The sequence below is a fragment of the Nerophis lumbriciformis genome, linkage group LG39, assembly GCF_033978685.3.
Source record: "Nerophis lumbriciformis linkage group LG39, RoL_Nlum_v2.1, whole genome shotgun sequence".
Lineage (NCBI taxonomy): Eukaryota > Metazoa > Chordata > Actinopteri > Syngnathiformes > Syngnathidae > Nerophis > Nerophis lumbriciformis.
This window is the reverse complement of record NC_084586.2, coordinates 12,995,452-13,015,000: the sequence shown is the minus strand read 5'-3', so window position 1 is coordinate 13,015,000 and position 19,549 is coordinate 12,995,452. Positions and strand designations below refer to the sequence as shown.

Genomic DNA, 19,549 nt, shown 5'->3' with positions numbered 1-19,549 from the left:
CTTGCTTCTTGTCTGTTTAATAGATGACATCGGTGTTTGAACCTGACAGCCTTGCATAATTGACAGACCACATTGGTCTGACCCCCCGCCCCACCCAAAAAAAAAAACTGCCATACTGTCGAGGCAACTTTTCCTGTTTTATCCACAATTTCTTCGCTATCTGCGGCACTATTTGTTACTTTCTCTTCTCACCGCGAGAGAACAAGATGGCGCAACCAAAAGTGATAGTTGATACCGTTACCTGATTGGCTGTTAGTGGGTGACTCCCACTGATCAGTGATCACTTCCTGCGTTCCTCGGTTACCAGAGAGCGAGTGCCTTTGTTCATGCAACCAACCTTGCTTAAGAAACTCCATTTTTTTCCGTCGAAGAAAAAAAATCTAAAGTTTTATCTAACGCATTTTTTATTGAGTCTATCATGATATATTTTGATATAATTTTAGCCCTAATTGGAGTGTATTTTAAACCTAACAATGATAGATATTCATACCTGCCAACTTTTGAAATCAGAAAAACCTAGTAGCCAGGGTCCAGGGGCCGCAGGTTAAAATGTTGCTAAAAACATCACTTTTCTATCAGTCTATCATATATGTTGAAACTTTCAACAACTTGAAAGAATAAGATTTTTGAGAGTATTTGGTTCAAATTACACAATATAAATAAGACATGTCATTATTGATATTGCAGACATTATTGTAACAAGAAACTTCAGGTCGAAATTTTGGTTTATGAAAGAAATATAAATAAATATAAATATAAAACTTCATGACGACATTTTTCAAATTAATAAAGAGTAATAGAATAGTATGATAGTTATATGTTACTTGTTTTGAACATGTTATCGTTATCACAAATAAAAAGATATACTGTACACAGAAATTATTTTTGATTTGATTTATTGTTTATGTAATAAAAGATTTACTTAAAATTTTATGTTTTGTGAGTTTTTTTATGCTACGAACTGTACTTACCGGCGATGTAAACCGAAGGAGACATTTCCGTAATGAAAGCTGCAACACCCTTTTTAGATCCCATCATCACTGCAGGTGTGAATGTGTGTGTGAATGGGTAAATGTGGAAGTAGTGTCAAAGCGCTTTGAGTACCTTGAAGGTAGAAAAGCGCTATACAAGTACAACCCATCATCATCATCATCATCATTATTGGCAGCAAAGCAAACCAAATTCTGCCAAGGAATTTCGTTTGAGTCTATTTCTTCCGCGAGTATTTTGTAAATGTTTTCGCCTGTGGAAGCCGTATTGCATTCCCTTGCTAATTCCTCCGTGTCCGATCGAAAAATCTTGTCTGCACAAGGTGCAATTCGCGTAGTTTTCACCCTTTTTGGAACGGATAATTATTCCCGGGTAGGCTTTTGAATATTCTTCACGGAATGACTGCAGTTTTCTTTTCGGTTTAAGACTCGTTTGCGATTTTTCTCCGGCTGATTCCATGATCGTTCGCTCGTTTGGAAACAATGGCAACTGGTGCCTCGTGCTTGGCAGCGGTGCTATAAATAGCCTCGCGCATGGCATTCGGAATGGCTCGATAGGAAGTTACGGGAAGCAGTGTCGATTGTCATTGTTGTTACGCGATTTCGTGAATAAAACTTAAAAAAAAAAAATTTTTTTAATTAATGAAAAACCGTATTTTTTATCACTGCAACCGTAACCCGGAATAGGTTGATGAAAACCGTACTAATTACGGGAAAACCGGAGTAGTTGGCAAGTATGGATATTGATAGATTGATAGATGTAGAAACAACAACAACTGGAGATGGACTTCCACACTCACTGTAGCAGCTCTCGCATGCTCGGCCCCCGCCCGAAGCGTGGAAGGCTCCGGGCCCGGCTCCGTTTACGGTCGCCATCTTGCCGTTGGTCAATGAGATCTGGTTGGGGTTGGGCTTATTACTGTGGAGTGAGAGAGAGAGTGAAGAGGGAAAGGGGGGCGAGATAAAATGATTTAGACGTCGTCGGCTGCGCATTAAATCAAAAGCATCAATTATGCATGAATGTTTCCATCTGGCAGCGATGGGAACACTAATGATGCTGTCATGTGTTTACAGTACGGCAACAGGACCATGACTTACTATGTGGGAATATAAACTTGCTTCAGCTTGCTCTCCGCCTCGGCCGCCTTCAGCCTCTTCTGCTCGGGGACACACAAGCAGGAGATGGTCCGTAGAGACGGACAGTCAGCGATCGCAGAAATAACAACACAGACAGTGATGAGTGGACAAAGTGGCTTCCAAATGAGGCTGATTTATAGTTTTAATCAGATGCAATGAGGAAACAATTGCAAGGTCTCCCCTACATGCGACTGCTGAAACAGGATGTGATGACGTAAGCAAGACACACACGATTGTCTGGAGCGGAGGCAGCATGTCTGCGGTGTGGACAAACTTTAATATATCCGAGATATACGTGTGGACAACAATCTACAAAGTTAAGATATTAAGAGGGCAGTGCTGATGTCGGCTGTACAACCGAGGAGTCATCACACTTTGGCTATGGCAGCTTGGGCTCCCTCGCTGGGGCACGCACCCCAGCCCGATCGACCCAGCTCTTAGAGCCGGTCCTTGTGCTGAAGTAACGGATCTGACTTGCCGACATCCCTCACCCACCTTGTTCTAACATGCCAGAGGCCGTGCACCTTGGAGACCTGCTGCGGACACGTGTATACAGCAGTGGAGCATAAAGTCGATTGTTCCACTGCAGCCAGTCATTGGATAAATGCTCGGCTTTGTACCGCCCATCGGCTGCTCAGCGCCTCAAAGAGTGTATGGAAAGTGGGCTCGGCCTCGGCCGGCCTGGACACTGGGCCTCCGCATGATGATCGGATGATCTCTCTGAGGCTAAATCCCGTTTTGATTGACAGCAAAATGAGCGATCTTGAAATATAAACCAGAGCCAGAGCATTTTTTAACTTTCACTTCGTTGTTCCGCGTTGATATGGAGAACTTTACAACTCTGTAAGTTACGTCTTCTTTGTAAAGTCTAACATATTTATATTTTTTATCGGTTTTTGGAAACTGTACTTGTCTTTAGAGAGTCGCTAAAAATGAGCATTCCCTACTTAAAAGACCAGCAGCCGCCAATGGTATACAACCTGTGTTACATTGTACAATAAGCAGCAACAATTGAAAAACAAAGCAAAACATTGTAAGAAAAAGTATAATCCTCTATTTTTAGATGCATCGCAATTCAGAAATGGACGATTATAGAATCGATTATTAATCGTCAATAATCGATAATCGATGTATTTATTGTAAATTAAGTAATGCACACAGTTCTAAAATTTTGCTAACTACAGTGATCCACCTCACCGAGAGATCCGACCAGCTCCTTTATTTTAGGGCACTTATGGTCCAGTTTTGCACACATTTTCATTAATTTAATAAATGTGGGATTTAATTTCACTGTTTCTTATTCCAAATGAATTGTTTTTTTATAAGTTGCAAGTGATAAACACTTATTTAGGGAAAAGACAAAAATATAAAACTGCATCAATATACATAAATTAAAGATGCATCAATAAGAATATCAATACATTTTCAAATTATGACCTACTATTGGCTCTGACAAAATCCTTAGTTTTTTCTCCTTAAAGCCCTCCTGTTCTCAGGGATTTATTTCCTGAGTTTGTAAACAATCACAAAAATGACAAAATATATTTTGACTACGAAAAATATCGATCTAACCCCTGTAGTATCGACCTGATATTATATTACCAGTACTTGGTATTGTTACTGTCCATATTTGTATCAATTTGCCCACCATGTTTACTACATTCAAGATCTCTCAAATCATATCAGTGATATAGTTACAAAGATGGGAAGGGCTGTTGGTATTTCCAGGAAATGTGCTGCTTTTGCTGATCGACCTCTTCTTTGTCAGATTGTTAAGAGTTTAGTCTTGTGTCATCTGGACTATTGTTCTACAGTCTAGGCGTCTGCTGCAAGTGGTGAGATCAGTAAGCTCCAGATTGTCCAGATTAGGGCAGCAAGGCTGGTTCTGGGTTGTTCACTAAGAACCAATGTTAACCAAATGCATGCTTCTCTTTCCTGGCTAACAGTGCAGAACAGGTTGTCAGCTAATACTCTAATATTGCTCAAATCAGTAAGCAGTAGTAAAACTCCTCCTTTTCTCATGGCCCAAATAGTTTACAGTAGCACTATGCATAATCATAATACCAGGGCGTCTTGTGAGGGTCATTTTGTACTCCCTCGTCCCAGGAAGAATGCTTTGCGGAAATCTTTTATTCATAGATCTATATCGCTCTGGAATAACCTGCCTCTAAGTCTCACAGGAGTAAACAGGTTTTTAAAAGAAAAGTAATATTTTATCTGAGTCTGTAAATTAGCTTGCTTGTTGATGATTTTTGTTTGGTTTTGTATTGTGTAGTTATATTTATACGGTAATTAATATTCTGTGACTGTAAATTGTTTGCTTGTTGATGCTTTTATTTGTTTCTGTATTGTGTAGTTATAATTATATGCTTTTACTTGTAATTGTATTGAGTTTGTGGACCCCAGGAAGACTAGTGGGTTGTTGTGGCAACATACTTGCCAACCTTGAGACCTCCGATTTCGGGGGGTGGGGAGTGGAGGGCGTGGTCGGGGGTGGGACGGGGGCGTGGGTGAGGGCGGGGGTGTGGTTAAGAGGGGAGGAGTATATTGACAGCTAGAATTCACCAAATCAAGTATTTCATACACATATATACATACATACATACATACATACATACATACATACATACATACATACATACATACATACATACATACATACATACATACATATATATATATATATATATATATATATATATATATATATATATATATATATGTATGTATGTATGTATATATATATATATGTGTGTGTGTGTATATACATATATACATATATATATATATATATATATATATATAAATCCTGAAAATATGCAAACAAAACTGTGTTTAGATAATCGATACTTCAAACTTGCATAAATAAATCTTAAGGAATATAACATAACTTGGCTTCTGAGAGCTTCAAAATGTAATGAATAAAATGCTAAAGTTGTTGATAAACAAGCAATTATTTTAATAATTAAATATGGTCATTTTAAATGAATTATTATGATCATTTAAAATTAATGATTTCAAATATGTTTATTTTAATGTATAATTCTATGGCTGGATGTAATAAGAAGTCAGAAAAAATACAAATAAAAATACAATTAATTTTGATGTTTTTAGCAAAATATAGTAAAAATTTATTTTTTATTTTTTTTAAATTAATAAATATATTTATTTTTAGGTAAGATAAACATAATAATACAATTTATCTCTAGTCTGGATGATTTAGTTCTTGTCACCCTGTTTTCCTCCCGTCATAAAGAAAAGGCTGTCCTCACTCAGGTCCGCCACGCCCCCTCCAGCTCCGGCTGAAAATCGGGAGATTATCGGGAGAATTTTGGTCCCGGGAGGTTTTCGGGAGAGGCGCTGAATTTCGGGAGTCTCCCGGAAAATTCGGGAGGGTTGGCAAGTATGTGTGGCAACCAGCTAATGGGGATCCTTAATAAAAATAAAAAATCAAATCAAATCTCTTGCTTGCGGTCAGTATATCCTTCTACGGTGTGGAGTGTTGCATGTTTAGCTATTTCTCGTCCCCCTGGGACATTTGTAAGAAACAGTTCATTTGCCACCTTGGCGGTGAGTATTAATGACTTAGAAGTGGCTTTGCAGTTGTATTGTAGAGGGACGTTAGCCGCTAGAAACGTTACATTGCTTTGAGGGCGCGTTCTTTGCTTGTTACTGTCAGATTTGCGGACAGTTAGAATGTATCATCAACATGCATTATCACAAGATAGTTTAATACAATTGTATAAATAGCTCTATCGTATATCATTTATATCGTGTATATCGCGTAACCATAGTAACTTAGTATGCAAAAGTGACATTTTAACAGAGATATTTGTCCCTGCAGCCTTTTTATGAGCACTTTTCGATAGTCGCTTCTGAAGTTGAAGGGTCTGACATGCCGCTATATATACACATATATATATATACACATATTTATGCAAGTTTGAAGTATCAATTATCTAAACACAGTTTTGTTTGCATATTTTCAGGATGTAGATATATATATATACATATATATATATATATATATACATATATATATATATACACATATATATATATATATACACATATATATATATATATATATATATATATATATATATATATATATATATATATATATATATATATATATATATATGTATATATATATATCTACATCCTGAAAATATGCAAACAAAACTGTGTTTAGATAATTGATACTTCAAACTTGCATAAATAAATCTTAAGGAATATAACATAACGTGGCTTCTGAGAGCTTCAAAATGTAATGAATAAAATGCTAAAGTTGTTGATGAACAAGCAATTATTTTAATAATTAAATATGGTCATTTTAAATGAATGATTATGATAATTTGAAATTAATTATTTCAAATATGTTTATTTTAATGTATAATTCTATGGCTGGATGTAATAAGGAGTCAGAAAAAATACAAATAAAAATACAATTAATTTTGATGTTTTTAGCAAAATATAGTAAAAATTTATTTCGTTTTTGTTTTTTTTAATTAGTAAATATATTTATTTTTAGGTAAGATAAACATAATAATACAATTTATCTCTAGTCTGGATGACTTAGTTCTTGTCACCCTGTTGTCCTCCCGTCGTGAAAAAAGGCTGTCCTCACTCAGGTCCGCATGGAGCTGGAGGGGGCGTGGCCTCCAGCTCCGGCTGAAAATCGGGAGATTTGTCCCGGGAGGTTTTCGGGAGAGGCGCTGAATTTCGGGAGTCTCCCGGAAAATTCGGGAGGGTTGGCAAGTATGTGTAGTAGAGATGCGCGGTTTGCGGACACAACCGCGGAGTCCGCGGATTATCCGCGGATCGGGCGGATGAAATTAAAAAAAATAAGATTTTATCCGCTCGCGGGTCGGGTCGGGCGGATTAATTAGATTTTTTTTTTTTTTTTTTTTTTTGCTGGTGGCAGTTAAACCAATTCGGAAATATATATACATAGTTAAATGTTGTTACCCACATACGAAAAACGAGCAGGAACCTGCTGCATATGCCACAACAGAAGAAAAAAAAAGAAAAGAGATGGACACTTTTACGGAGCGGAGAAGGGACGCCTCGCCGGGGTCCGGGACCGAGGCCCCTTCCCCCGAGAGGGCCCCACCGGGAGCCGTAGCTGAGGCGATCCGCGAGAAGGGCCCGACGCACGTCCAGGGTCACTACCGCGCCCACCGCACAGACACCCCGCCTCGTCCGCTTTCGCCGCGGCCGGCGTCACGCGCAGCAGGTAAGCAGCTTACCTGCCCGCCACCCCCGTGGCCGGGGGCTCGTAACATGGGTCACTCCGCGCGCTCCGCCCGCGCAGCTTACCTGCTTGCCACCCCTGTTGCCGGGGGCGCGTAACAGGGGTCACTCCGCGCGCAGTGCGCTCACGAAAGGGGTGGGGCTCACCCTGGTTGATATAGAGAGCAGGACGGTGGCCATGGAAGTCGGAACCCGCTAAGGAGTGTGTAACAACCCACCTGCCGAATCAACTAGCCCTGAAAATGGATGGCGCTGGAGCGTGGGCCCATACCCGGCCGTCGCCGGCAGCGAGACACGCTTGGAGGTGCGCTCAGCGCGGCTCCCATATGATTGCGCACTGGTGTGCGTCTGGGTCGTGACAGCGTGGCACGCGAATGTCTGTGCATTGGATCAGTCTCCTTTCTTTAACAGGCAAAAGCTTTATAACCTCACCATACCTGCCAACTTTTAAATCAGAAAAACCTAGTAGCCAGGGTCCAAGGGCCGCAGGCCCCGGTAGGTCCAGGACAAAGTCCTGGTGGAGGGTTCAGGGCTTCGCCCCCCGACGCAAAATGATTATTAGCATTCAGACAGGTTAAAATGTTGCTAAAACCATCACTTTTCTATCAGTCACAGTGACTTTTCAAAACAAAAATATTACAGAAAAAATCATATGGGTTGATTGACATGTTTATTCTGTAAGCTAACTTCAATAGTTTGAAATTATTTTGACAGTTAATGCCAGTTATCCTGTCAACCTTTCACAAGACTTCAATTTGTTAATTGAAAGTATAAATAGTATAAACACTTTTAACAGTATGTCGTGCTGTGAAATACAGCCGACAGGATTGCGCATGCATGGTGCAGGAGAACAAAGGACTTCTTTCATTTAAGGTTTGTGATAAACCATCAAACTCATTCGTTAAAAGGACTCTATAGTAATATAAAGCGAATTTTTCTGGACATTATCATGCAAGAAAAGTTTATTTTTGGGATCGCGATCACCGCGTAATGATTTTTAAAGGTTGCATTACATTATTAACTGTCCCATGTGATCAGCCAGTGCGATTGGAAGTCCATGCTCAATTATTGCCTCCGTAAATAAAACTTCGGCATTTATCACATCCAAAGAATCTGTTTGGGCGACGAAAAACGTTGAAAGTTTTCCACTTGTATCGCTAGCAACGGCATTAGACTTGTGTTTTTTTGTCCCAACGTGGTCTTTTACATCGCTAATTCCTCCGTGTCCGATCGAAAAATCTTGTCTGCACAAGGTGCAATTCGCGTAGTTTTCACCCCTTTTTTTTTTTTTTATTAATATTAGATATATAACAACGGGCAGATGGCGGGCGGGTGCAGTTCTGATCAAACGTTACATCGGGTGGATGGCGGATGGTTGACGACTTTCTGACGCGGTTGCGGATGAAATAATTGCCTATCCGCGCATCTCTAATGTGTAGTGTTGTTCGCCCGTCTCACTCCTTAATGTTGTGTTGAATGTGAAATATGACATTTATTGGACAAGTTCAGAGTTACAGTGTAAAGAGTAGATAAACTCCACAAAAGCGCACTCTTTCAGAGAATTACACTTTATTCGCACACAAACTGGCTGTTTACTAGAGGAGCACAAAAAAAAAGAAAAAGATTCAGATTCGAAATGAGATTCTTCCCGATTCTAAATCGATTCATAATTTTAAAAAGTCGATTAAAGGGGAACATTATCACCAGACCTATGTAAGCGTCAATATATACCTTGATGTTGCAGAAAAAGACCATATATTTTTTTAACCGATTTCCGAACTCTAAATGGGTGAATTTTGGCGAATGAAACGCCTTTCTAATATTCGCTCTCTGAGCGATGACGTCACAACGTGGCGTCACATCGGGAAGCAATCCGCCATTTTCTCAAACACTGAGTCAAATTAGCTATTAGCTCTGTTATTTTCCGTTTTTTCGACTGTTTTCCGTACCTTGGAGACATCATGCCTCGTCGGTGTGTTGTCGGAGGGTGTAACAACACAAACAGGGATGGATTCAAGTTGCACCAGTGGCCCAAAGATGCAAAAGTGGCAAGAAATTGGACGTTTGTTCCGCACACTTTACCGACGAAAGCTATGCTACGACAGAGATGGCAAGAATGTGTGGATATCCTGCGACACTCAAAGCAGATGCATTTCCAACGATAAAGTCAAAGAAATTTGCCGCCAGACCCCCATAGAATCTGCCGGAGTGTGTGAGCAATTCAGGGACAAAGAACCTCGGTAGCAGGGCAAGCAATGGCGGCAGTTTGTTCCCGCAGACGAGCGAGCTAAACCCCCTATCGACCCTAGCTTCCCTGGCCTGCTGACATCAACTCCAAAACTGGACAGATCAGCTTTCAGGAAAAGAGCGCGGATGAGGGTATGTCTACAGAATATATTAATTGATGAAAATTGGGCTGTCTGCACTCTCAAAGTGCATGTTGTTGCCAAATGTATTTCATATGCTGTAAACCTAGTTCATAGTTGTTAGTTTCCTTTAATGCCAAACAAACACATACCATTTGTTGGTTAGAAGGCGATCGCCGAATTCGTCCTCGCTTTCTCCCGTGTCGCTGGCTGTCGTGTCGTTTTCGTCGGTTTCGCTTACATACGGTTCAAACCGATATGGCTCAATAGCTTCAGTTTCTTCTTCAATTTCGTTTTCGCTACCTGCCTCCACACTACAACCATCCGTTTCAATACATGCGGAATCTGTTGAATCGCTTAAACCGCTGAAATCAGAGTCTGAATCCGAGCTAATGTCGCTATAGCTTGCTGTTCTATCCGCCATGTTTGTTTGTGTTGGCTTCACTATGTGACGTCACAGGAAAATGGACGGGTGTATATAACGATGGTTAAAATCAGGCACTTTGAAGCTTTTTTTAGGGATATTGCGTGATGGGTAAAATTGTGAAAAAAACTTCAAAAAATATAATAAGCCACTGGGAACTGATTTTTAATGGTTTTAACAATTCTGAAATTGTGATAATGTTCCCCTTTAAGAAGGAAAACATTTAATATTTTATTACATTGTGAGAATCAATTTTAATTGAGAATAATCGATAATCAATTCTGAATCAAAACGTCACCCCAACAATCGGATCACATCTGTAGGTGCCCAAAGATTCACACTCCTTTAGTTTAAACGAGGGAATGGGTCTGCTAATATTTGTTGTTTTCGGGCAGTGCAACTTTGCATTGCCAGCCAAAGATAACTCAGGTCCATTCCTGCAATGAGTCTTACCTGTTGTACGTATCTGTCTGTGGTCTTCCACATGTAGTAGTACTCTATGATGCTGGTCAAAGACTTCCAGGGAAGCTTCGCGGGAGGAAGAGGCGATGCGTTGCGGGAGACAAAGAGAGGGAGCAAAATTAATGATAATAATTTCTCATGTTCTCGCCATCTGGGTGCGAAAGCCTTCCATGTATATTCATAAGCATCGTGACCGCAGAGGGCTGAAAGCTACAGGCTTTTTGGTTGAGTGTGGGGTAGGGGGCGGGGGGAGTACATTGAGCATGTTTTAATAAGTATTCATGAGCACCTGGTGCCAACACACGTGTATATACACACACTTGGTGTATATGAAATGATGACGACAACAACAAATGAATCACATACTCGTTATGTTTACACGCGACTTTGCAGAGGCTGAGGAACAAACAAACTCGATCCCACCGAGCTTTCAGTTGTTTGGAATGTTACCGCCACCTACAGGACTGGAGTGGAATCGGATCTTCAAAAATTGTTACATTGCAACCCATTCTAATGAAAGCCGAAACGAGCTGTTGCTTGCATTTATATATATATATATCAGAGGTGGGACCAAGTCATTGTTTTGCAAGTCACAAGTAAGTCTCAAGTCTTTGCCCTCAAGTCCGAGTCAAGTCCCGAGTCAAGACAGGCAAGCCCCGAGTCAAGTCCAAAGTCAAGACTGGAAAGTCTCAAGTCAAGTCCTAAGTCCTGCATTTTGAGTTTCGAGTCCTTTCAAGTCCTTTTAACCACAGACTAATATATTAACACAGATTGTGTATGCTTTTCAAACGCTGTATTTATTTATTAAAACAAGTGCATTTTAAATTGCAGGAAAGAAAATTGTGCTGACATTGCACTTTATAATAGCACTATTAACCAGTCATTTTAAACATTAACTCATTCCTTTACAGAACAAACACATTGAAAAATAAAGTGCAAATGTACTTATTTGTACAAAAGTGTTAACATTGAAAAAACATGACATATACGTGAACATAACAAAAAAGTTGTACTTTTTATATGTCAGGGCCCTATGCTGCATTGCATTTGCAAAAGACCAAATTAGCCAAGAGTCTGTCAGTCATTTGTGCACGATGGGGGCGTAGTATGATGCCACCATGGCTGAAAACTCGCTCCACTGGAGCACTGGAGGCAGGCACTGCCAAGACTCTCATGGCCACTCGGAACAGTGAAGGAAGAGTCTTCATGTTCAATGCCCAGAACAAAAGGGGGGAGAGAGTTGTTTTGGGTTGGTGCACTACTTGTAAGTGTATCTTGTGTTTTTTATGTTGATTTAATTAAAAAAAGAAAAGAAAAAAAAAATATTTCTTGTGCGGCCCGATACCAATCGATCCACGGACCAGTACCGGGCCGCGGCCCGGTGGTTGGGGACCACTGAGGTAAACAACCAACAGTATGTCAGAAAGCTAGCTAAAACGGTACACATATTCATAATATAGTATACATTTTAACTGACCTTTATTTGACTATTTTTGTCTTTTTTTAGGTGGCTAAAATACGCGGTGCTGCTGACCGCCGTCTAACGTTACGTGTGATATATTGACTAACGTAACCCTGCTTAAAAAAAAATCACTGAACAAAAAGTATGAATAAGGTAGTGAACTGCAACAGATTCCCGTGTTTGCAATAACGTTATAACGTTAGCAGTGAGTTTACAGCCTCACTGATTTAACTACACAGCAAATAAAAGTCACGTTACTTAGCCAATAAACGTGATCTTACATTCAAAACTTACCGTTCTTTGTGCAACTTCAAATGCCGGACGAAGTTGGAAGTTGTTGCCTCTCCATCAGTAATTTTCGAACCGCATGTGTTGCATACTGCAAACCATTTTGTGTTGACCACCTCGTAATTTTTATACCCAAACAAAATTATTTTAGGTATCATTTTTTGTTCACTGGCGTGTGGTTTGGACATGTCTTCTTCGTTGGTTGTCCTGCAATTTGATTGGATGAATGCTGTGTGATGAAAACAAAGTAGATCTAATTTGATTGGCTGTTGTACTGAGACCACACCAGCTGACACACGCAACGCTGATAGACAAGTACACAATGAAAAATACGGAGCGCTCCCGAATAACTTTTTCATCTTTGGGTTTTGGGGAAAGTAGCAAGTCATGTCAAGTCATGTCAATTCAAAAGGCTCAAGTCCAAGTGAAGTCACAAGTCATTGATGTTAAAGTCTAAGTCGAGTTGCAAGTCTTTTTACATTTTGTCAAGTCGAGTCTAAAGTCATCAAATTCATGACTCGAGTCTGACTCGAGTCCAAGTCATGTGACTCGAGTCCACACCTCTGATATATATATATATATATATATATATATATATATATATATATATATATATATATATATATATATATATATATATGGGAGGTGAGGGGAGCAGTGGGCAGCAGCAGTGGCCGCGCCCGGGAATAATTTTTGGTGATTTAACCCCCATTTCCAACCCTTGATGCTGAGTGCCAAGCAGGGAGGTAATGGGTCCCATTTTTATAGTCTTTGGTATGACTCGGCCAAGGTTTGAACTCACAACCTACCGATCTCAGGGCGGACACTCTAACCACTAGGCCACTGAGTAGGTCATATAAGACGAATGGGCAATAATAAAATGACCTTGTTGACGTCGTCCTCCATTGTTTTAATTCTTCTGTTTTTATTTGATATTTCATACATCTAACGGCTTCTATGGTAATTGGGTTTTGCGGGTCCAAAAATGACAATGACAATAAAGCGTGTGCAAATCTTTCTTCCCGTAGATGACAATCTTAAATTTATGGGTGCATTTAGTTTGAGACTGTGGTAGAGTACAGGTTAGTACTGCCATGCTTTTATTTTTATGCTTACTTTGCAATTAACAGGAAGTCACTGCGTATATGTTTTAATGCTGTGTAACCAGAGAGTACAGAATGTCCTCGGTTTACATCTCTGGACTGTCTTGGAAGATGTTTCGCCTCCCATCTGATTAGGCTTCATCAGTTTTTATTTTTTGTCCTGTCCAGCTTCTCAGGCAAATCATATATTTGCCTGAGAAGCTGGACAGGACAAAAAATAAAAAAAATAAAAATAAAAATAAATAAAAATGGTAAATACACGGCTACTTACACTCTACATTAACAAAACCAAGCGACAGTCAACATGCCATTTTTCTTGCCGTGACCTGCCATATTTGCAAACGCAGAGGACATCTTGGACGTGATGTCCCAAATGTGCGCCATCATTTCCACTCTGGACAAGTACAAAGGTAAACAACGCGGGCCAGCTGGCTTTAAACATACTGAAAGGACCTATTCTATTTTTAAGCATAAACTTACTGCTACCTTCGCGCTATATTGACCAAAGGAGGCGTCAATATGCCGTTCTTTATGCCGTGACCCGTCACGTTCTCCATAGTGTCGCCTCTGGATATGGAGGCTCATGGATAGGGATGATGTTTGATAAGAAATTATTGAGTTCGAGCCCATTATCGAATCCTTTTATCGAACCGATTCCTTATCGATTCTCTTATCGAATCCAGATAGGTTGTCGTGTATGGAAAAAAACACAATATTTGGTTTAACAGAAGCTCACTTTTAATTTACAAGAAAACAAAATTAAAATAAATAAATATTGAGTGTTGTTACCCCCTTAAAAAAACAAAATAAAATAAATAAATATTGACTGTTGTTACCCTTGGTATAGTATATATATATATTTTTTTGTCATAAAAAAATACAATCATGTGTGCTTACGGACTGTATCCCTGCAGACTGTATTGCTCTATATTGATATATAATGTAGGAACCAGAAATATTAATAACAGAAAGAAACAACCCTTTTGTGCGAATGAGTGTGTATGAGTGTAAATGGGTGAGGGAGGTTTTTTGGGTTGGTGTACTAATTGTAAGTGTATCTTGGGTTTTTTATGTTGATTTAATTAAAAAAAGCCACTGGCTATGCTTAGGTAACGTTAGTCTATCTAACATTACTGCAATCCTGGATTGACATACGAGTGAACGTTATTTTAGCCTAAAGGCTACGAGTGAGCAGATATGGAAATTAACCGGCAACAGTTAACGTTAGTTACTCCCCAGCACTATCACTGGAATTGGCGCTGCAGGTTGAAGAGGGGCGTGCTTCGTCGCTGCTACTCCACGACACCTTTCTCTAACTTTCAGGTTATGTGCAGCCTGAACATGTTTCAACATGCTTGTTGTACTTTCCCCCCTTACATGAGAGCGAAGCCTGGCAATAATTGCAGATAGCCGTTTCCTCGTCGTATTTTTTTGTAAAATGAAGCCATGCCTTGAGGCGTTTTTTCCGGTCCATTGTTGTTGCTGCTTTCTGTATCTGCCGCCTAATGACTGACCTACGCAATTTCCTGGGACGGGCCACAGGGCATTTCCTGTGGGACAGGATTCATTCCCAGGGATTCGAATAAAGAACCAACTCTTTTTCTTTACTATAGTGGCCTCGATAACGGGAACCGGTTCTCAAAAAGGGATTCGAGTCTGTCACGACTTGATCTTGGGAGTTTGCTTTTCCGGGATGCAACGGAAAGTTGGCACGGGCGAGACGGGAATGAAGGTACATGATTTATTGAAACACTAGAACTACAAAAAAAGGATCAAACCAAAGCGCGCACAGTGGCGGAAACTATGAACAATTAAACAAAACATAAACTGTGGCTTGATAAACAAAAACTTACTTGGCATGGAACCGGCATGAAAAAAGAGCAGCAAGGATCATAAGGGTGTGCAGAAGCATATATGGGGTGTGAGGTCGTCAGAAAGACAAACTGAAAAACACTGAACTTAAATACTACAGACATGATTAACGAAAACAGGTGCGTGACTCAAGACGTGAAACAGGTGCGTGACGTGACAGGTGAAAACTAATGGGTTGCTATGGTGACAATCAAGAGTGCACAATGAGTCCAAACGTGGAACAGGTGAAACTAATGGGTAATCATGCAAACAAGACAAGGGAGTGAAAAGCCAGAAACCAAAGATTCCTATAACTAAACAAAAACATGACTTAAAACAAAAACATGATTACACAGACATGACAGAGTCCATGGAATCGGTCCTTTCTTATCGAACAACCGGGAGAACGGGTTTCGAACATCATCCCTACTCATGGAGGCTTCCACTGTATGAGTTCTTGTCTCACATAAGGACGGTGAATAATAGGCAAAATAAAAAATATGCTGGTTCTCTTTAAAGGGTGCTCTTGTTTTCCACACACAAAAGACTCAATTTGCGTATCCATCTTGCTCCATGTTCATCTGTATGCTAATTAAAAACATCACAGTATGTAGTGTTACAGTTCATTAGCTCTGACATGTGACACACTACACTCATTGTTGCAAGGAACAATGTTATTTCTACTCCTCCTTTATGGGCCCTATTAAAAGTTAACCGAGCATACATGTGTTGGAGGAATAGAATCTACTTACAAAGTCTTGTCGAATGTCGTTGAAGTCCTTGCCGTACTTCTCTAGCGCCTCCTCGAACATGGCCGCTTCCGAGGCGCTCCACTCCTCCATCTCGTCCCTACAGAGCACGGGACCGCCCGCCGGCACCAGCACGCTCAGCGCGCTCGACAGGTCGTAGTTGTGAGAGTGCAGCGTGTCCATGGCGTGGAACTGCGAGACAAGAGAGAGAGAGAGAGAGAGAGATGCCTTCTCTTTTTAGAAGGGCGAGTGTTGAGTGTATTGTGCCGGCGCGTTAAGCGGAAGACTCACCAGTGTGATATCGCGCGACGCCGCCGCCGCACTCATGTGTAAACTTGGCTGTCGGACCGAGCTGCTGCAGTCCAACGCCCGAGCGAAGGTGCCGACCGCCCTACGAAGTACAGTGTGTGAAAGATTATTTGTGGGCTGCACGACAAAATGGCAATCATAACAACTTAACATCTAAACTTTTTTTTATTTTGTTTAAACAAATGCTGCCATTTTACTGAAAGGTTCACGCTGCACGGTCGTTAGCAGCCAGCACACAGTGTGAGGAGGAAGTGGCAGCCGTCACGCTAATGACAGGCTCATTCATCAGCTTGCTGAGAGACTCCATCCCATTAATTCATTGACTTTATTACGTGCATGAATAGAGTGAGCGGGCGTGCCATGATGTGGACTTTTTTCATTTATTCCCATTAAGAAACTCCCATCTACTGTCCTTCCGGGAAGCACGACAAGACAATAAGGAGTCTAATAATAATAATAATAATAATACAAAGCACATTTTTTTCAAACGAGATACGACATAGGTCATGGGTGTCAAAGTATTAGAACCGGCCCACAGGCCACAGCCGCCTGCTGCTGTTTTGCACGCACCAATACTCCATCAGTGTTGACGCTAGGAATTTTCAAAATGGGATCCCAGGGACCCCATCAAGTCATAAAAATGGGGGCCCGCAGTAAATTGTTGGGGTCCCACTTTTTTTGTGACAGTTTTGAAAACAAATGATATGCATACATTATCCTGTTATATCTCACATTCTACATTGTGTTTTTGAAAAAGGTTGTCATAAACGTTAATTCATTAAAAAAATAATACAAAACAAAACACATTTTTATGCATATGTAAATGTATTCAGTTATAAACATTCATTCACTTTGTTCTTTCCTTCATGGATTTAAATTAGAGGTATCCGATAATGGCTTTTTTGCCGATATCCGATATTGTCCAACTCTTAATTACCGATTCCGATATCAACCGATACCGATATATACAGTCGTAGAATTAACACATTCTTATGCCTAATTTTGTTGTGATGCCCCACTGGGTGCATTAAACAATGTAACAAGGTTTTCCAAAATAAATCAACTCAAGTTATGGAAAAAAATGCCAACATGGCACTGCCATATTTATTATTGAAGTCACAAAGTGCATTATTTTTTTAACATGCCTCAAAACAGCAGCTTGGAATTTGGGACATGCTCTCCCTGAGAGAGCATGAGGAGGTTGAGGTGGGCGAGGTTGGGGAGGGGGCGGGGTTGATGTGTGGGGGGGTAGGGGTTAGCGGGGAGTGTATATTGTAGCGTCCCGGAAGAGTTAGTGCTGCAAGGGGTTCTGGGTATTTGTTATGTTGTGTTTATGTTGTGTTACGGTGCGGATGTTCTCCCGAAATGTGTTTCACAGTTTGGCGCATATTTGTAACAGTGTTAAAGTTGTTTATACGGCCACCCTCAGTGTGACCTGTATGGCTGTTGACCAAGTATGCTTTGCATTCACTTGTGTGTGTGAAAAGCCGTAGATATTATGTGACTGGGCCGGCACGCAAAGGCAGTGCCTTTAAGGTTTATTGGCGCTCTGTACTTCTCCCTACGTCCGTGTACACAGCGGCGTTTTAAAAAGTCATAAATTTTACTTTTTGAAACCGATACTGATAATTTCCGATATTACATTTTAAAGCCTTTATCTCGAATTTAAACTTTACCGCTGCCGGTATTTTCCACAAACACATTCCAGAATGTGTTTTGTTCTATTTTTGGCCAAAGTTAGACAAAGAAAACAATCTGAAGTTGTCTTTATTTTTTAGTTTTAATGCCATGATTTTAATAGTCCGGCCCGCGTGTGCACAGATTTTCCTCCATGCGGCCCCTGAGCTAAAATGAGTTTGACACCCCTGACATAGGTCCTTAACAGGGCATCTTTTTATTCAGTGCATGGATGTATTGTGAAGTGAGCAAGCATGCCATGTTAATTTCCATTCAAGAAAGTCCCTTTAAACTCTCCTTCCAAGAAACAGGACCATGAGAAGTCTAATAATAATAATAATAGTCATACAAATTATATTTATTTCAAAAGAGATATGACTCAGGCCCTCAACATGGCAACTACTAATTACGTGTATGAAAGTATTATGGAGTGAGCGGGCGTGCAATGTTTTGGACTCGACTCATTTTTTTCTATTCATTTCCACTAAAAAACTCCCGTCTGTCTTTCCGAGAAGCAGGACAAGACGATGAGGAGTGTAATAATACTCGTAAGACAAATCAGATTTTTTTCAAACGAGATATGACATTGGGCCTCAAAATGCCGTCTTTTCTAATCCAAATGTGGTGGGAATCGCACGTGTTGTCGTCGACGCCTACATGTGACACCATTGCCTGGCGCCTCTGCTAATCACAACGTGGTAGGTGCTGAGTCTGTGTGTCTTACCTGGCCACCACCAGAAACTGGTCTATCTGTTTGTTGCTGAGTGGACACTCTGGATCCCAGAGCTTCTCCTCCAGTTTGGCCTGGTCCCTTTCAACTATTTCACCCGCTGGACACAAATAATCACCACACACACGCGTTTAAAATTCCAAATCTCCAAAAACAAGAGTACAAAATGCACCGTATTGACCCAAATATAAGACAGTATTTCTTCCTAAGAACACAATAAAAAAAAAAGCCCTCTTATATTCGAGGGTCAGCAACCTGCTAACCTACTTGTTGTGGCTCCCTTTGCAGATTTTTTTTAACAGTACAGTAGGGGGAATGTACATTTTTGAAAATACTTTTATCATTTCTGATGGTCTGTGAGGCCATGAATGTGTACAGGCTGACTGGACACTATACTTTTTTTTTCAAAAGCACATTTTATTTATTTTTGCCCTAAATTAAGTCCTACATGTATTGCAGTGAAGTATCTGACCTATTTTCTATTATGTTGTGGTGATCGCGACAGGTATTCACAAAGCAGGTCTCTAGTTTACGGGTTAAGGCTAATTTCCATTTTTATGCCGATTGGAACCTGTGACGGCTGTGCGCAAGTTAGCAGTAGTTGTTGTGACCCCAAGATGAAGAGGACAGCAGGAGACCGTGTGCAGGTAGAAGGTATTTAATATATGAAAAACAAACAATAGTGCAGCTGGGAGTGCACCGGAAGCATAGGGAAAGCTGTGCAATTACAAAACAGACTACAAGGT

General features: G+C 40.4%; 1 protein-coding gene across 1 annotated transcript in view; it reads right to left on the bottom strand.

Moving 5' to 3' along the window:
* mta3 (metastasis associated 1 family, member 3) overlaps nt 1-19,549 on the bottom strand; it is an 85,540-nt gene that overhangs the window by 22,360 nt on the left and 43,631 nt on the right. Inside the window, exons 7-12 of the mRNA XM_061931778.2 lie at nt 18,798-18,903; nt 16,379-16,478; nt 16,091-16,279; nt 10,626-10,700; nt 2,088-2,146; nt 1,790-1,908 (exon numbers count right to left, since the gene is read on the bottom strand). Of these exons, the coding sequence (XP_061787762.1) occupies nt 1,790-1,908; nt 2,088-2,146; nt 10,626-10,700; nt 16,091-16,279; nt 16,379-16,478; nt 18,798-18,903 (648 nt within the window). The remainder of the gene's footprint in view (nt 1-1,789; nt 1,909-2,087; nt 2,147-10,625; nt 10,701-16,090; nt 16,280-16,378; nt 16,479-18,797; nt 18,904-19,549) is intronic.